The 13,949-nt window shown below is 40.1% G+C and overlaps 2 protein-coding genes across 7 annotated transcripts in view; one reads left to right on the forward strand and one right to left on the reverse strand.

Moving 5' to 3' along the window:
• filip1l (filamin A interacting protein 1-like) overlaps nt 1-10,345 on the forward strand; it is a 77,260-nt gene extending 66,915 nt beyond the window's left edge. For all 5 annotated transcript variants that reach the window (XM_032506288.1, XM_032506291.1, XM_032506290.1 and 2 more), the window contains 2 exons: nt 1,302-4,128; nt 9,982-10,345. In XM_032506288.1, the coding sequence (XP_032362179.1) occupies nt 1,302-4,128; nt 9,982-10,194 (3,040 nt within the window). In that variant the 3' untranslated portion in view covers nt 10,195-10,345. The remainder of the gene's footprint in view (nt 1-1,301; nt 4,129-9,981) is intronic.
• Nucleotides 10,346-11,391: 1,046 nt separating this feature from the next.
• The window catches only part of ect2l (epithelial cell transforming 2 like), a 14,518-nt gene continuing 11,960 nt past the window's right edge, over nt 11,392-13,949 (reverse strand). For both annotated transcript variants that reach the window (XM_032506295.1, XM_032506294.1), the window contains exons 19-21: nt 13,850-13,938; nt 12,422-12,594; nt 11,392-12,277 (exon numbers count right to left, since the gene is read on the reverse strand). In XM_032506295.1, the coding sequence (XP_032362186.1) occupies nt 12,144-12,277; nt 12,422-12,594; nt 13,850-13,938 (396 nt within the window). In that variant the 3' untranslated portion in view covers nt 11,392-12,143. The remainder of the gene's footprint in view (nt 12,278-12,421; nt 12,595-13,849; nt 13,939-13,949) is intronic.

Genomic DNA, 13,949 nt, shown 5'->3' on the forward strand with positions numbered 1-13,949 from the left:
ACACTATGTTACATTTTAAGCTCAATATACAGACACATAATTGACAAAGACATATGTGTTATTATAACGGTCACGTTTTGGGAAGTAAATGGCATGGTTTTAAACAATCAGAGAAGGATGTATTGATGGTTGTAGCAATTGCATAGTCTAAATCACCGCAATATTAGATGTTAAATATGTGCACAAGAAAACTATGGGGGTGGGGAATTTGATTAATGGCTAGGTTAAAAGATGATTTGAATACCGTGTGATAATTAACATAACAGATTGACACGCTAAACAGGTGACCTGTGTACGTGTGCTGTGGGAAATCTGGGTTCAATTCCCACTGCGATAACTAAACCAATGTGTCCCATAACCACTGTGGCTCCAGAGGTGTGCAACCTCTGATATATAGCAATTGTAAGTTGCTTTGGGTGAAAGGGTCAGCTAAAAGTTTGAGAAATGACGTACGTAGCACATGCAGTCTCAAAAGAATCAACTTAAATTTTGTATAACTGACTTGTTTTAAACTCTCTGCCGCCATTCAATTGTTATTTTGCCTCTGTCAAGTATTTTTTGAGCATAGGCCTACTCTACACTTGAATACAAAGTTTGTTTGATCAACCAAAAGATCTGCATGCAGATTGCCATTAAACAATGGCAACTTATTCCTGGTCACAAATACACTTTTACAGAATTGCTTATTTTGTCTGGTGAGATCATTTTCAGGGGTCAACTTCAATGACATTGCTGTGTCTTTCATTTCCCATAATGTCCCAAAAGGACTTAATTGGCCATGTGTTACTATTGAAACTGATAAACTCTAGGCCAAATATTTACAGCAGGGACTCTGGTTTCCAACCCATGGGAAAATTAGCTGGCAACAAGGGATCAAAAACTGTAACCACAGGTATTTCAGACAGCCAACCTGAGAGAGTTAAAAGTAAATGTTTTTTTATGATCTGTTAAATTTTCCATGACATAAAAAATGTTAGTCCCCCTCAGAAATGCAGGGAAAATAAAAGTGTTTATGATGTGTCAGTGCTTGGAGAAGTGGGCCCAATGGGTAATTCCAGTGGGGGTGAAGAGTTTCTCTTGCATCTTTCATGTATAGCATAAGCAAAGGGGAGAGTGAAATTTTAGATTTATCAATGCTTAAAATTTGTGTTGCTCCAGATGTCATTGGAAAGATGTCATCAAAAAAATTATTGTAAAGAGTGCAACTATTAGAAAATGCAGGAACAATTTTGCAACAATAAACTGTCCATATACAAGTTCTGAATTGCTCAAAGATCATGTTTGTCTTTTGTGTTTTACAGGTTGAAGGTGTTAATTGATCAGGAAAAAGCCTTCCAAGAAAGAAAGGAGGATGAGAACAACAAAAAGGTCACAAATCTGAAGGAGGAGCTGACAAAACTCAAGTCATTTGCGTTGATGGTTGTGGATGAACAACAGCGTCTCACTAAGCAGCTGCAACAACAAACTGCAAAGGTCCAAGAACTGAGTGCCAGTGATTCGCAAGCCCAGGAGGAGCTGAGCTCAGCCAATGCCCGTCTGCAGGAAGAGGAGCAAAAGGTCTTTCGCTTGGAGGCTGAGCTGCGTGACCAAGCCGGTCGATACCATCAGGAACAAGAGGCCATGACTGCCAAATTGACCAGTGAGGACGCCCAAAACAGGCAGTTGCGCCAGAAGCTGTCAACTCTCAGCAGGCAGCTTGATGAGTTGGAGGAGACCAACAAGACACTGCGCAGAGCTGAGGAGGAACTGCTGGAGCTGAGGGACAAAATTAGCCGTGGTGAGTGTGGAAACTCTAGCCTTATGTCTGAACTTGAAGAGTTACGGAAAAGGGTACTTGAAATGGAGGGAAAGGATGAAGAGTTGATCAGAATGGAGGACCACTGCAGGGACCTCAACAAGAAACTGGAGAAAGAGGCCAATCAAAGCCGGAGTTTGAAGGCTGAAGTTGATAAACTGAACCACAGAATTATGGACTTGGAGAAATTGGAGGACGCATTCAGCAAGAGCAAACAAGAATGCAACGCACTTAAAAGTAACCTGGAGAAGGAGAGGACGGTGTCAAAGGTTCTGACCAGCGAGCTGGAAGTCTTGAAAGTCAGGGTCAAAGAACTGGAGGCTGCCGAAAGCCAACTGGGAAAGACAGAGCTGACGCTGAAGGAAGACCTAACCAAGTTAAAGACTCTGACAGTGATGTTGGTAGATGACAGAAAGGCAATGGCAGAAAAGCTAAAGCAAATGGAAAACAAGGTTCAGAACAGCACTGGTAAGCTTCAGGCTGAGCAGGACAAAGTTACATCGGTCACAGAGAAGCTAATTGAGGAGAGCAAGAAAGCACTGAGGTCAAAGGCTGAGCTGGAGGAGAAGATGTGCGGTGCTACAAAGGAAAGGGATGACTTGAAGGCCAAGTTGAGTGCCGAAGAGGAAAAGAGCAATGATTTGGAGTCTAAGATCAATATGATGAAGAAAAGGTTGCAATCCCTTGAGAACATAGAAAGAGAATATGTGAGAAGCAAAGCTAAAGAGGAGCACATCAAATCACCCGTTGCTAACCGCTTCCAACAAGAAGACAACAAAGTCAAGGATTTGACCCAGGAGGTTGAACGCCTCAGACGCAAATTAAAGGACATGAAAGTGGTAGAAGGTGACCTCTTAAAAACAGAGGAGTTTGAATCACTGGAGAAAAGATTCAACAATGAACAAGAGAAAGGTAAAGCCTTGATGGAGGAGCTGGAAATATCCCGAAAAGAACTTTCAAAGTACCAACTGGCTGAAAAGAGGGAGTGCAATCAAGAGCATGTTCTTTATAAACGCTTGAAGGAGGAGGAGGCAAAGTCTAGTCATTTGACCAGAGAGGTAGCAGCTCTGAAAGAGAAGATCCATGAATACATGGGAACAGAGGAGTCCATTTGCCGCATGAAAACTGACCACTCGACACTCCAAAGAAAACTGACCCAGCAGGAGGTCAGGAACAAAGAACTGGCCAGAGAAATGGAGACACTCACAAGAGAGCTTGAGAGATACAGACGCTTTAGCAAAAGTCTTCGCCCTGGCATGAATGGAAGGCGCTTTTCAGACCTTCATGTTTCCACCAAGGAAGTTCAGACAGAGCCACTGGACGTCATGTCTCCAAACTGTAAGACAACGGCGCCGCTGGAACGCGCTGTGGTGAACGGGAAGCTGTACGACGAGAGCGAAGCTGAAGAAAATGCAAACTACAGCAACGAGCTTCAGCTCACCAAATGCAGCCCCTCTCTAATCAACAACGTCAATAATCTAAACAACTTGAGAAGGGCTCGGGGACCATTCCTTAAAAACACACCCTGTCAGGTGAACGGCAAAGTGCAACCACGGCAGAACGGCACCCACGTTCAGCCCGGGGATGTGGTGTTGACCCACAGTCCTGGGCAGCCTCTGCACATTAAAGTGACTCCTGACCACGGACATAACACAGCAACACTAGAGATCACCAGCCCAACCACAGAAAACACCCAGTCATTCACTAGCACTGCCGTCATACCCACAAGTGGAGGTCCACCCAAACAGAGAATTACCATCATCCAGAATGCTTCCATATCCCCTACTGCTAAATCCAATTCCCCAACAACAAAATCAAAAGGTTCCCCAATCTCAGACAACCCATGTTCACCAGATAGGGCCCTATCACCTTTCACTATGGCTACATACTCACGAGCAATTACTCCAGACTCTTGTGGCTCTGTAACACCAGACAGAGCCATGTCACCAATACAAATTGTGTCGGTTACAACGGGCACCCCTGAGCGCTCCCTCTCCACAGAGCCTGTGGAGGTTGTCGGAGGGCACGCCGTCTTCCGCGTGACCCCGGAAAGACAAAGCAGCTGGCAGGTCCAGAGGTCTAACAGCTCTGGGCCGAACATCATCACCACGGAGGACAACAAAATCCACATTCACTTAGGGAGCCCCTTTATTCAGAACATCAGCACTCCGTCGCAAACACTGAGTCCATGCCACACACCTGGACTCCTGGAGCAAAGGACTCAGGCGCTTGCGAATTGCAGCACTCTGACTGCCAAAGGCAACAGCAAAATCACAAGTAGCATCATGATTAAGCCCACCTCCACCCCAATCGAAAGGCCATCACAAATTACAGTAAGTAATGTCTATGACTGACCTGATAACTCACCCCCAAACCCTCCATCCCATCCTTTGTTACTGAATCCTGCCCATCACTATAACAATAGACCCTTACACCCCAAGTCTATACCCTGATACATTTACATGTCTGTTTTACTTGATTTTTTTTGTCTTAAACTAAGGTTTGAATGTTTCCTTTTAATTTTGGGGTGGTTTGCTTGGTTCTGTGTGATTAAGTTCCAACAATGGTTTGCCTGCATGAGAAAACAATACCATTTGAAAGCACTAGAAATGACGATTTAATTTGACATTACACCAGGTTTTAACTTATGTGCACTTACTGTATTGTACTCAGTGGCCAATTTGCCATGTAGTCGGACTATTCACACTGATGTATCATACCAGTTTTTATACTTCATATTACACATATTGCATTATGATTCAGTTGTTTGGTTTTCTGAGAATTAAAGTGTGCAAAAATAAGTGTTATGTTTTATAGTTTGTCATCCATGCTTGCCAATTTCATTTATTCACTAAATCCAGCATGTTTGGAATGTGTAAAATTAAAATATAATCGAAGGAAAAATGCGCTCAGATTGAACTGTTTGATTCTTTTTTTTGTGCATGCACAGTAACTTTTCAACACTTGAGTTAGTCAAAAGTAATGACTTTTTTTCAGTCAAGACTTTGTTAGACCTAATTAAATAATACCCAAGTGGAAGAGTTGTCTGAAAAACCTTTGTGCCTATACTTGATCGTGGGATTCTTATGTGTGCCCACTTGCTTGATCATAGGCTGAGATCATAGTTTATTCTTACATCTACCGCAGAGAAACCCAGACCCCGAGAATGAAAACCAGCGTGATGTGAAGCAGGCGTTGTCTTAAATGATACAACAGAAAATCTCCTTGAAACTTTAAAGCGGTTGTTGGAGGTGAATCTGAAAAAAAAGTGCAACGTTTGCTGGAATTAGAGTTGTATTTCTCCGCTACTGAAAACATGGCTCTAATTCAGCTGAGATCCAAAGATTTTTAAACTCCCATAAAAGTGAATAACGTAACTTTTTCTGAAAACACAAATTCCGACCATTTGATCTCTCTATGGTCTTTAATGACAAGTTAAATTAGCAGCAGATTAAGACAGCAGTTATTAAGGTTATACTTTCATTTTACCATGGCCGTCGTCCACCATGTTTTCTTGAGTAAGATGCTTAACCCTCATGTTGTCCTTGGGTCATATTGACACATTTTCCTATATAGTAATGTTCTTTTTAACTACCCAATTGTAATTTGATTGGTGATTGATTCCACACAACACTCTTTGGCAAGCACAAAGCTCTACTTTCAGGTAATATAGTATTGAGTAAGTAGTATTGAGTAAAAGTTGACATATTCCAGTCTGTGATTATCCCTCAACATACTGTACAGTCCTTAAATTTTAGTCTAAATAATTCCTAATTTCTGTTTTTGTAACTCAAACATTAGGTATAATTCCCTATAAATGAGGTTTATTGAAGATAAATTCCAAAAATAACTGTAAAACTAAAGTTAATAAGTTAGTGTTAAGTAGTGTTTAACGTCAAAAAAATGAAAACCTTTGGGGAAAAAAAAGCGTCAAAAGTGAAAAAGGGACAAAAACGTAAGAAAAAGTTAAAAACATTGATAAAAAGCAAACCAAAGTGTTGGTTTTCAATTTTGACAGGAAGACAACATAAGGGTTAATCCCTGCTTAACACTGGGGCAATGATCCATCTGCGATTGACACAGTATGACAAAGGAGAAGTGCTTATAGTGCTAGAAAACGAGAGAAAGTGTGCTTTGTTGCCCCTTATTTAGACCACTGCCATCAAATCTTCCACCAAGGCCTAAGACAGTGTCTTGGTCTTAGAAACATTAATGTATGTGTTGATAGTTTTAACTCCAGTGGTCTTTTAGCAGAAAGTCTCACGGGTAACCCAAAACGTGTTTTATTTTGCTTTCCACCACGAATCGTGTCCTTCGCAATGATTCATCAGTACAACTTAGGAATGTTCCTCCATGTATATGCATTCTTCTACGTGTGGTTTTATGTACCCACAGTGGAAACATCACCACATACGTGCGATCCGTTAAAATGAAATCAGTGCAGAAGGTCAGAAGATGATGAGGGGACGGAGATTGAAAGACAGCAATGGAAGGGATGTGGGGGGATTTTATCTATTGCAGCACATTCATTGATGTCATGTCTCAGTACACAGCTAATGGAAGAAAAATACATGTTAGACACACAGTTTTTCTTGAAGTAATATATCTAAAACAAAGTCATAAAATTAGTAAAGTAAAAATATGAATAGGTAATGTGCCCATTATCATTGATGGTCTGAAGCCACAGAGTTCTGAACATGTACTGCAGGGGTGCTTCACATGCATGCCCTTTTTTATATAATATACTGATACACAAGCAACCATACATCAGAAACTTAATGTTAGTTTTTCAGATGGATTATAGTTCCAAAAAAAATGGATGCACAGCAAGTGACTATAAACTGTAAATATCTGGGGAGGAAATGGGTGGCTGGTGTCTTAGCTTCATAAACATCCAGAATGCTAAATGAGCTCAATATCTAGCCAACATAGTCAATATAGTGCTTACAAGAAGAGAGAAGCTTGAATTAGATGTGAGATTTCTCTTTTCTGTACAACAAGCAGATGGGTCTCTTTGTGGTGAACAGAGCTGAGAGCTGAAAAATCCTCCAAAATCCTATGTACCAAGTCCTCAGTGTCATTTAGACGGAGCAAGACAACTGTTGCAGGAAAGTGCCGAACCTAACCCAAATACACACACATACACTTACACACACACACCAGTGTGACAAGGAGGAGATGAATAAATCAAGCATTAAATTGAATGAGTGGGAAGGAGCGCAGCTGGAGAAACCAGATCCAAAGCAGTCTGGGCACAATGAAATGACGCTGGGGCTAAACAAGATGCTATTCATTGGACCACATGAGAACGCATCCAGCAGCTGGGATTACTGTCTATGACCTCAATTACCCCCTGACTCACTTAAGACATACTCAGTTCATAAACTGCACTCATCTGGTTCAGCCAAGGAAGTCAGATCTGCTCACGGTGTTCTTGCCAGACTGATAAAATGAGTATCAAGTGACACACTGGAAGCCAAAGGGTATTTCACTGAAAAGCCCACAGCGATGCTTCTGTTGGCTGAGAGTGGGGTTGCAATCACACACTGCTGATTAAAACCACCAAACATTGGGAGGCAGTTTTTAAAACAGCCAGCTACTGATGTGAATAAAGGGCAGCCAAGAAAGTCTAATTAACACACTGCATGCCAGGGAGACAGGTTGTGTATCACACTGTAGGCGAGAGCGGATTTCCACCTTTTTAGCGATGATAATAGCCGACAGGCACAGTAAAACCAGGGAAGGAAATCAAACAGCGTTATGGGGCCTCTCTCTAAACAACTTCATACTGCGTGTGAGAGGGCAGACACTCTGAACGTAGCCCGTGCTCCACTGCAACACAACCACCAAAACAATCCTCGTGTTTGGTTGCCATGGATACAGCCGGGGCCGGCATTGCTGCAGCGCGCGGGGCAGAGGAAGTACTTAGCTGAACTCATGCTGCACTGCTGAGATCCGAGAGAACAAAGCCGCACTTTAAGGCCTCTTTCCATGTAAAATCAACAACACTCCCATGACATGGAGCCCATGCAGATTTTCTGGCCCATTACCTTCGTTGGAGCAAAAGGCCCCTGCTTATTCGGAAATTTATACCCCGTATGAATATTTAAGGCTATAGTTCACTGCAGGTTTTTGTTAATTCTCAAAAACCTCGAGCCGCACATGAACATGTCCAAGTTCTTTTCTCAAGCGGGACGGTTGGTGTGTTGCTTGGGAATAAAGTGATGAAACTCATGGAAACGTTTCAGTTTCACTCTGCTGCTCAAGTGTGGACCACAGCGATGACACACGTTGTCGAAGAGGTAGCTCTACGTCTCTGTTGCAAAACGCTCTTGTGTTTCAAACAGGTACAAGGCATACAGATGATTGAAATACCACAATAGACACCCTGAGGTGCTGTGCAAGGGCATCTTGTCAGCACATTTTGGAAAATGCAGTCACCTTTTGCAAAAGTAGACTTAGACTTAGCTTTGTTAATCCCTTTGGGATGACTCCCGCAAGGAAATTAAAGTTACCAGCATCCGATACAGCGTGAGAAGGAGAAAAGACAAGAATACAACACAAAAAAAAAAAAAAGTAGGTGCTGAGGAGAAGGAAGAACCAAGCTATTATTATGTGCCAATTAGATCCCTCGATAACTTTGAAGACAATAATTGCCTGCTGAGTATCGCCATAGAGTAATTTAGTCTCTGGATTCTTTCAAATGTATAATTTATAGAGAGATACATTACATAAAAACAGGATGGATTTAAAACATGGATGACATTTTTAAGGAAAACGTTGTGGCCAACATCTTAGAAACACATCCTAGACGACAAGTACTTTGGATAATTGCTCATAACAATTCATGTCTGTTTATAGAAACGACTATGTCCTGCTCATGGATTTGCACACACACTAGAAATGAGTCAGGAGTGTACATGTGCGGTTTCTTAGGTTACTTATAATTGTGGAAACATCTTATCACAGTAAACAGGATATGGTTTCTAGTATAAGGGCCGATCCAAGATTGATACTACCTCGGTCTCCTGGCACGCTGCTGTACATGTAAACACGCTGATTGAAATGTGATTACACAGTAAGCGGAGCAGTAAGTTGTTTAAGAATCTAAGAAATGTGATGTTTCCCAAGATGTTTCCTGTTCTTGTTTGCCATGCAAAAGCACTGGTTTCTAAGCAACGAGCTCACACTGTTAATAATAAAGGGATAAACTGGGGCTATATCAGGGACAGCAATGTATTTGCAATACAGCCATATCTTCCATTGGGAGTTGTTAATACATTTCAGGAGGAAAATGATTAAAATGAATTTTTATAGGGCTGCAACTAACGTGTCATTTTCTATTATTGATTCATCTTCTGCCTAGCTTCTCGATTAATTGTGGTCTGGCTGTAAAATGTCAGAAAATAGAGAAAAATGCCCTCTATTAAACCATCGTTTCTGATTAATTTTATTTTGACTTGACTTAATTAATCAAGTACTTGTCGCAGCTTTACACAATTCACGTTATTTGAATTTTTCTTTGGAAAAAGCACACTTATAAGACATCAAATGACAAAAAAAAAAAGATAAACAGGAACAATGTTTATCATATTACACATGTCAGAATATGTTATCCCTTTCCAAAGCGGTAGTACGGTGGCTGACAGGGGCAAAAAAAAACCTTTTATGAAACATGCAAATAGACAAAACCCAAGCAAATTAAGAAAACCTCTTGAACGGAAAAGCCTCCTTTTGACTGGGAACATTAACACAATGTTTAATTGCGATTGGACCAACTGAAAAAATACAATAGAACAATATCAATTGTAGTATCAAAGCAGCAATATCTTGTTACTATAGGATCATTTTTTTTCTTCCAAAAACACAAAGTGCAAGTGGATCATTGCAAGTGGATTGGCACTGGGGTCATATACTGTCCGTGTCCATAAAATGAAAGATATGACACCATCTAGTGGTCATCATCAGTATTGCATCAGATCTTTAGAAACAATTTTTTGGTTTCTGTAGAAACCAAAAGATGGTCCTTGTCTTGTGTGCATACAAGCCTCTTCTGTAGACTGTGCATCCCATTTTGTCCCCCAAGTCGTCCTCTCCTGGCTGTGAGTCCCAGTGCGGTCCCTCCAACTACAGTATCACCACTCATGGCCGGACTTTACTTCATTTGTTTGTCTGTTTTCCCACAGATACCTCTCGAAGCATTCCGACGACCGGGACCTACAAGAATCCCCAAACCTAAGGGCTCCGGCTCCCAGAAAGTGACAACCACCCCGGCATCAGCCCCGGGACTGCAGAGCAAGACTCAGCCGCCACACACTGGGAGAGAACAGCCCACACACACTGCTGCGGCAACACACATCAACAACAACAACCCAAATCTAGCAAACCGCAAACTCTAATTCTGAAAATGTTTTCAGAGCTGAATGTCAGCTTACGTTTCACCGAAACCAAAATCAACCTCATAGTTACTTCACATGTTAAATAGAATATCTAAAGATCTAAAAATCCCTGTGTTTTGCACAAAGACCACCTGGTGATTGCAAGATAAAATTGTAATAGTAAAATTGAAACTGTCAAAGTAAAGCTTAATAAGAATAGTACATTTATTTTATACACAGCTTTAAAAGGCACTTTACAAGGAACGAACAAAGAAAAACAACAATAACTAGAGCCAAATATTAAAAATGTGCAGTAATTCTTTTTGTAATCTTTTAACTGTTCCACTGTTACCTAATCCTCATCCGTGGTGCTCCGGAGACTGCAAAATACACCAGATGTTCTGTCACTATGTTCAGTGTGTACACGATGTACTGTATTAGCAGTGAATGCACCTACACATCATTTAAGATTGGATGGAATTTGATTTCACTGTGATCAAAAGAACTTCAACTCAAGCGTAATACTAGAACAGTGCGTATGTTATGTGTTATGACATTGAAAGAAAAGGTTTCTTTGTATTAATCTTTAAGGACTTCATCCATGGAGATGTTCAGATAATGACATTTATCTAATTCTCGGGATGGAACACATGAATATGTTTTAAATAAGTGGCAATAATGTACATAAGTGTATCCGTTAGGTGTTGTAATGCGGCGTTGTGATAGTTGTAAGCTCTAAAATGTGACATTTGTGTTATTTTTGGTTATCAATAAAGATTTTTTTTTATACTTGAAAACAAGACAAATGTGTCTGATCTGATTATAAAAAATGAATAGAGTTTTAATGAATGAAAAAAAAAATAAACTCACCAATACAATTTAAAATCAAAGACAATACAAAAAAAAAAAAAAAATGAAGTTGACAAAATAGCATTGGAACATTTGGTTTTAATAACACTGATAACCAAATGTGCCAACAACAAATATGATATGATGTTCACAGACTGTTTAACACACGTCGACTTAACACAAAAACAAAAGGACAGGACAAAACAGGACTGGCAAACACAACACAAACACACAAAGCTCTTTCTAATGTCCGCTGTGATTGACACGTCAACACACTGTAAAACAACCCAGAGGGTCGCCGGTTCAATTCCCCACACGGACCATGCATGGACTCTGTCATCTGTCCATTTTGCTTCACTGCGTAGGTCTGGGGATGTGTGCGTCTGGGGATGTGTGCGTATTTTGGGCCTGTGTGTAATCTTACACTGTAACAACAGAGCAAAAAAGTTGAATTTCCCCCTGTGGGATTAAAACATATGTCTTCTTCTTCTAAGTAATTATTGGGACTATAGGATTGCCTCTGGAAATACTTAACTGAGGTTTTAAGGTGGAGGTGAAACATCTAGAATACCATTTAAACACTGGAAGCACTGCTACGGCTCTACATCTTATCAAGGCGTGGAAAAATAACTGCAGTTTAAGATTTTCTTTGCATTTTCCTCCTGTTGTCCTCGGGTCAAATGTGACCCATTTTCAAAAAGTTAAAAATATCAGAAATTTGTTTTTTTTCTCAACCAAATTCTCAACAGCAAAAAGCAACATGGATGGTTCATGGATGGTTCTCTACAACTCTCTTCAGTAAGATAAATGATCAATCCCCTACTTTAATTTAATTTGGGAGTGAAATTGAATTTTGTAGCATTTGAAAAAAAAAAAAAAAAAAGACGATAAAAGAAGGTTGAAAAAAGCTTTAAAAATGTGGGAAAAAGCATCAAAAATGCAGAAAAAAGTCCACAAAAATGTCAAAAAGCACAGGAAAAAATTTGTATAAAAAAACTTGACAGAAAAACTTGAATGAAAGCGACAAAAACCTCAAAATGTTGACTCAGAAAAACCAAAAGGTGTTTTGTGAAACTTTTTCAACAGTGGTGTCCAAACCTCCTCTGGTCGGCAAGGTGACGTCACTGATGTCCTGTCAGAGCCGAGTTTATGGCTGAACGCAGCGCAGACAGGAAGTGCTCTCTGTCCTCGCCTCTTTCAGTGGCGCAGACCCAGGACCGACAGGGACCGTCCAGGACAAAGGCGTGGGACACATCTAAAGACAAAGACAATAACATTCCTTTCATTTTCAGGCGTTATCAACAAGCCCGAGGACTTAAAGGATCACGTGCTGGAGATTACTGAACATTACCAAAGCTGTGGCAACATTTACTGGACTCCTTGTAAGGTAAAAGCTCACAGTGTGTGTGTGTGATCTCTCTGACGGCCAGGCTGGCGAGCGCCACCGACGCCAGGAAGGTGTGTGTGCTCTGGTGAGTCGACGTGAACGGTGTGTGATGCACGTTTCGCCGCGTCAACACCAAAGCGTCGTTAAACAGGAAGAGGCCCACATCAGACACGTGCTCATAGGTCCTAATCACACAAACACACACACACACAACACACACACACACACACACACACACACACACACACACACACACACACACACACACACACACACACACAAACAGAATAAAATAATGACTTGATTAGATCGGTAAAGATGTCATTTAACCCTTGTGTTGTCTTCCCGTTAAAATTGAAAATCAACACTTTTGTTGATGCTTTTTAGCAACGTTTTTTGAAGTTTATATTCTGTTTTTGTCCCTTTTTTTCAACACTTTTGATGCTTTTTTTCACTGTTTGATATGCTAGATATTTTCAACACTACGTGACACTAACTTATTAACTTTAGTTTTACAGTTGTTTTTGGAATTTATGGTCAATAAACCTCATTTATAGGAAATTATACCGAATGTTTGAGTTAGAAAAGCAGAAATTAGGAATTATTTAGACTAAAATTAAAGGAGTGGATGTTGATGGATAATCACAAACTGGAATATGTCAACTTTTACTCAATACTATTTCAAAACCACTTCAATGTTTTTTTCAAATGCTATAAAATTGAACAAGACACCCCAAAATGAATGAAAGTAGAGATGTGTACTTGTCAAAGAGTGCTGTGTAGAATCAATCATGCTATTTTGGGAAATTAAAAAAGAACCCTGAGGAAAACGGGTAGGAAATTGAAAATTCCAGCAGCAGGTTTAGCAAAAAGAAAAAAAAAAAAAAGATAAAAAAAGACAGTATAAGACAACAAAATAACAGTAATAATTAGACCAATAAGAACATTCGTCAAATAAAGACATAAAAGACCATCAATTATGAATAAAGTGTCAGTGTTGAGTCCAGTGTTAAAGAGATAAAGTGACCAGGTGTTAATTTAAGTCCAGGTGTGTATGTATGCATGTATGTATATGTACTGTATGTATGAATGTATGTATGTATGTATGTATGTATGTATGTATTGTGCAAGGTTTCCCAGTTTACTTTTTAAAAATGAATGCAAAAGTTGAAAAATATTGAAATCCAAAATTGAGCGTACATTTGGTCCATTGTTCTCTATAAATATATCTTTCTGACAAAATGATTTCAACACTGTTTAAAGTGAAAATTCTAGCGTGGAACACATCCGTTTGACATGTAACAGTAAGTAATAAGTACTAAATATTCAGAAATACGAAAATAATCAAAGGTTGAAGATCTCTTATACATCTACTAAGTTTAAAAAAAGAACCTTTCTGGATATAAAGTGATAATATAATATGATAATTTGTGTCGTTACCTGAGCGAGTCTGGGATGTGTTCATCAGGGCTCCTGAGCAACGCTGCCTCCTGAGTTATTACCAGCTGCCTGTTCCCTTCACGGAGGTTCTACACACACA

This window comes from Etheostoma spectabile, chromosome 24, assembly GCF_008692095.1.
Source record: "Etheostoma spectabile isolate EspeVRDwgs_2016 chromosome 24, UIUC_Espe_1.0, whole genome shotgun sequence".
Taxonomy (NCBI): domain Eukaryota; kingdom Metazoa; phylum Chordata; class Actinopteri; order Perciformes; family Percidae; genus Etheostoma; species Etheostoma spectabile.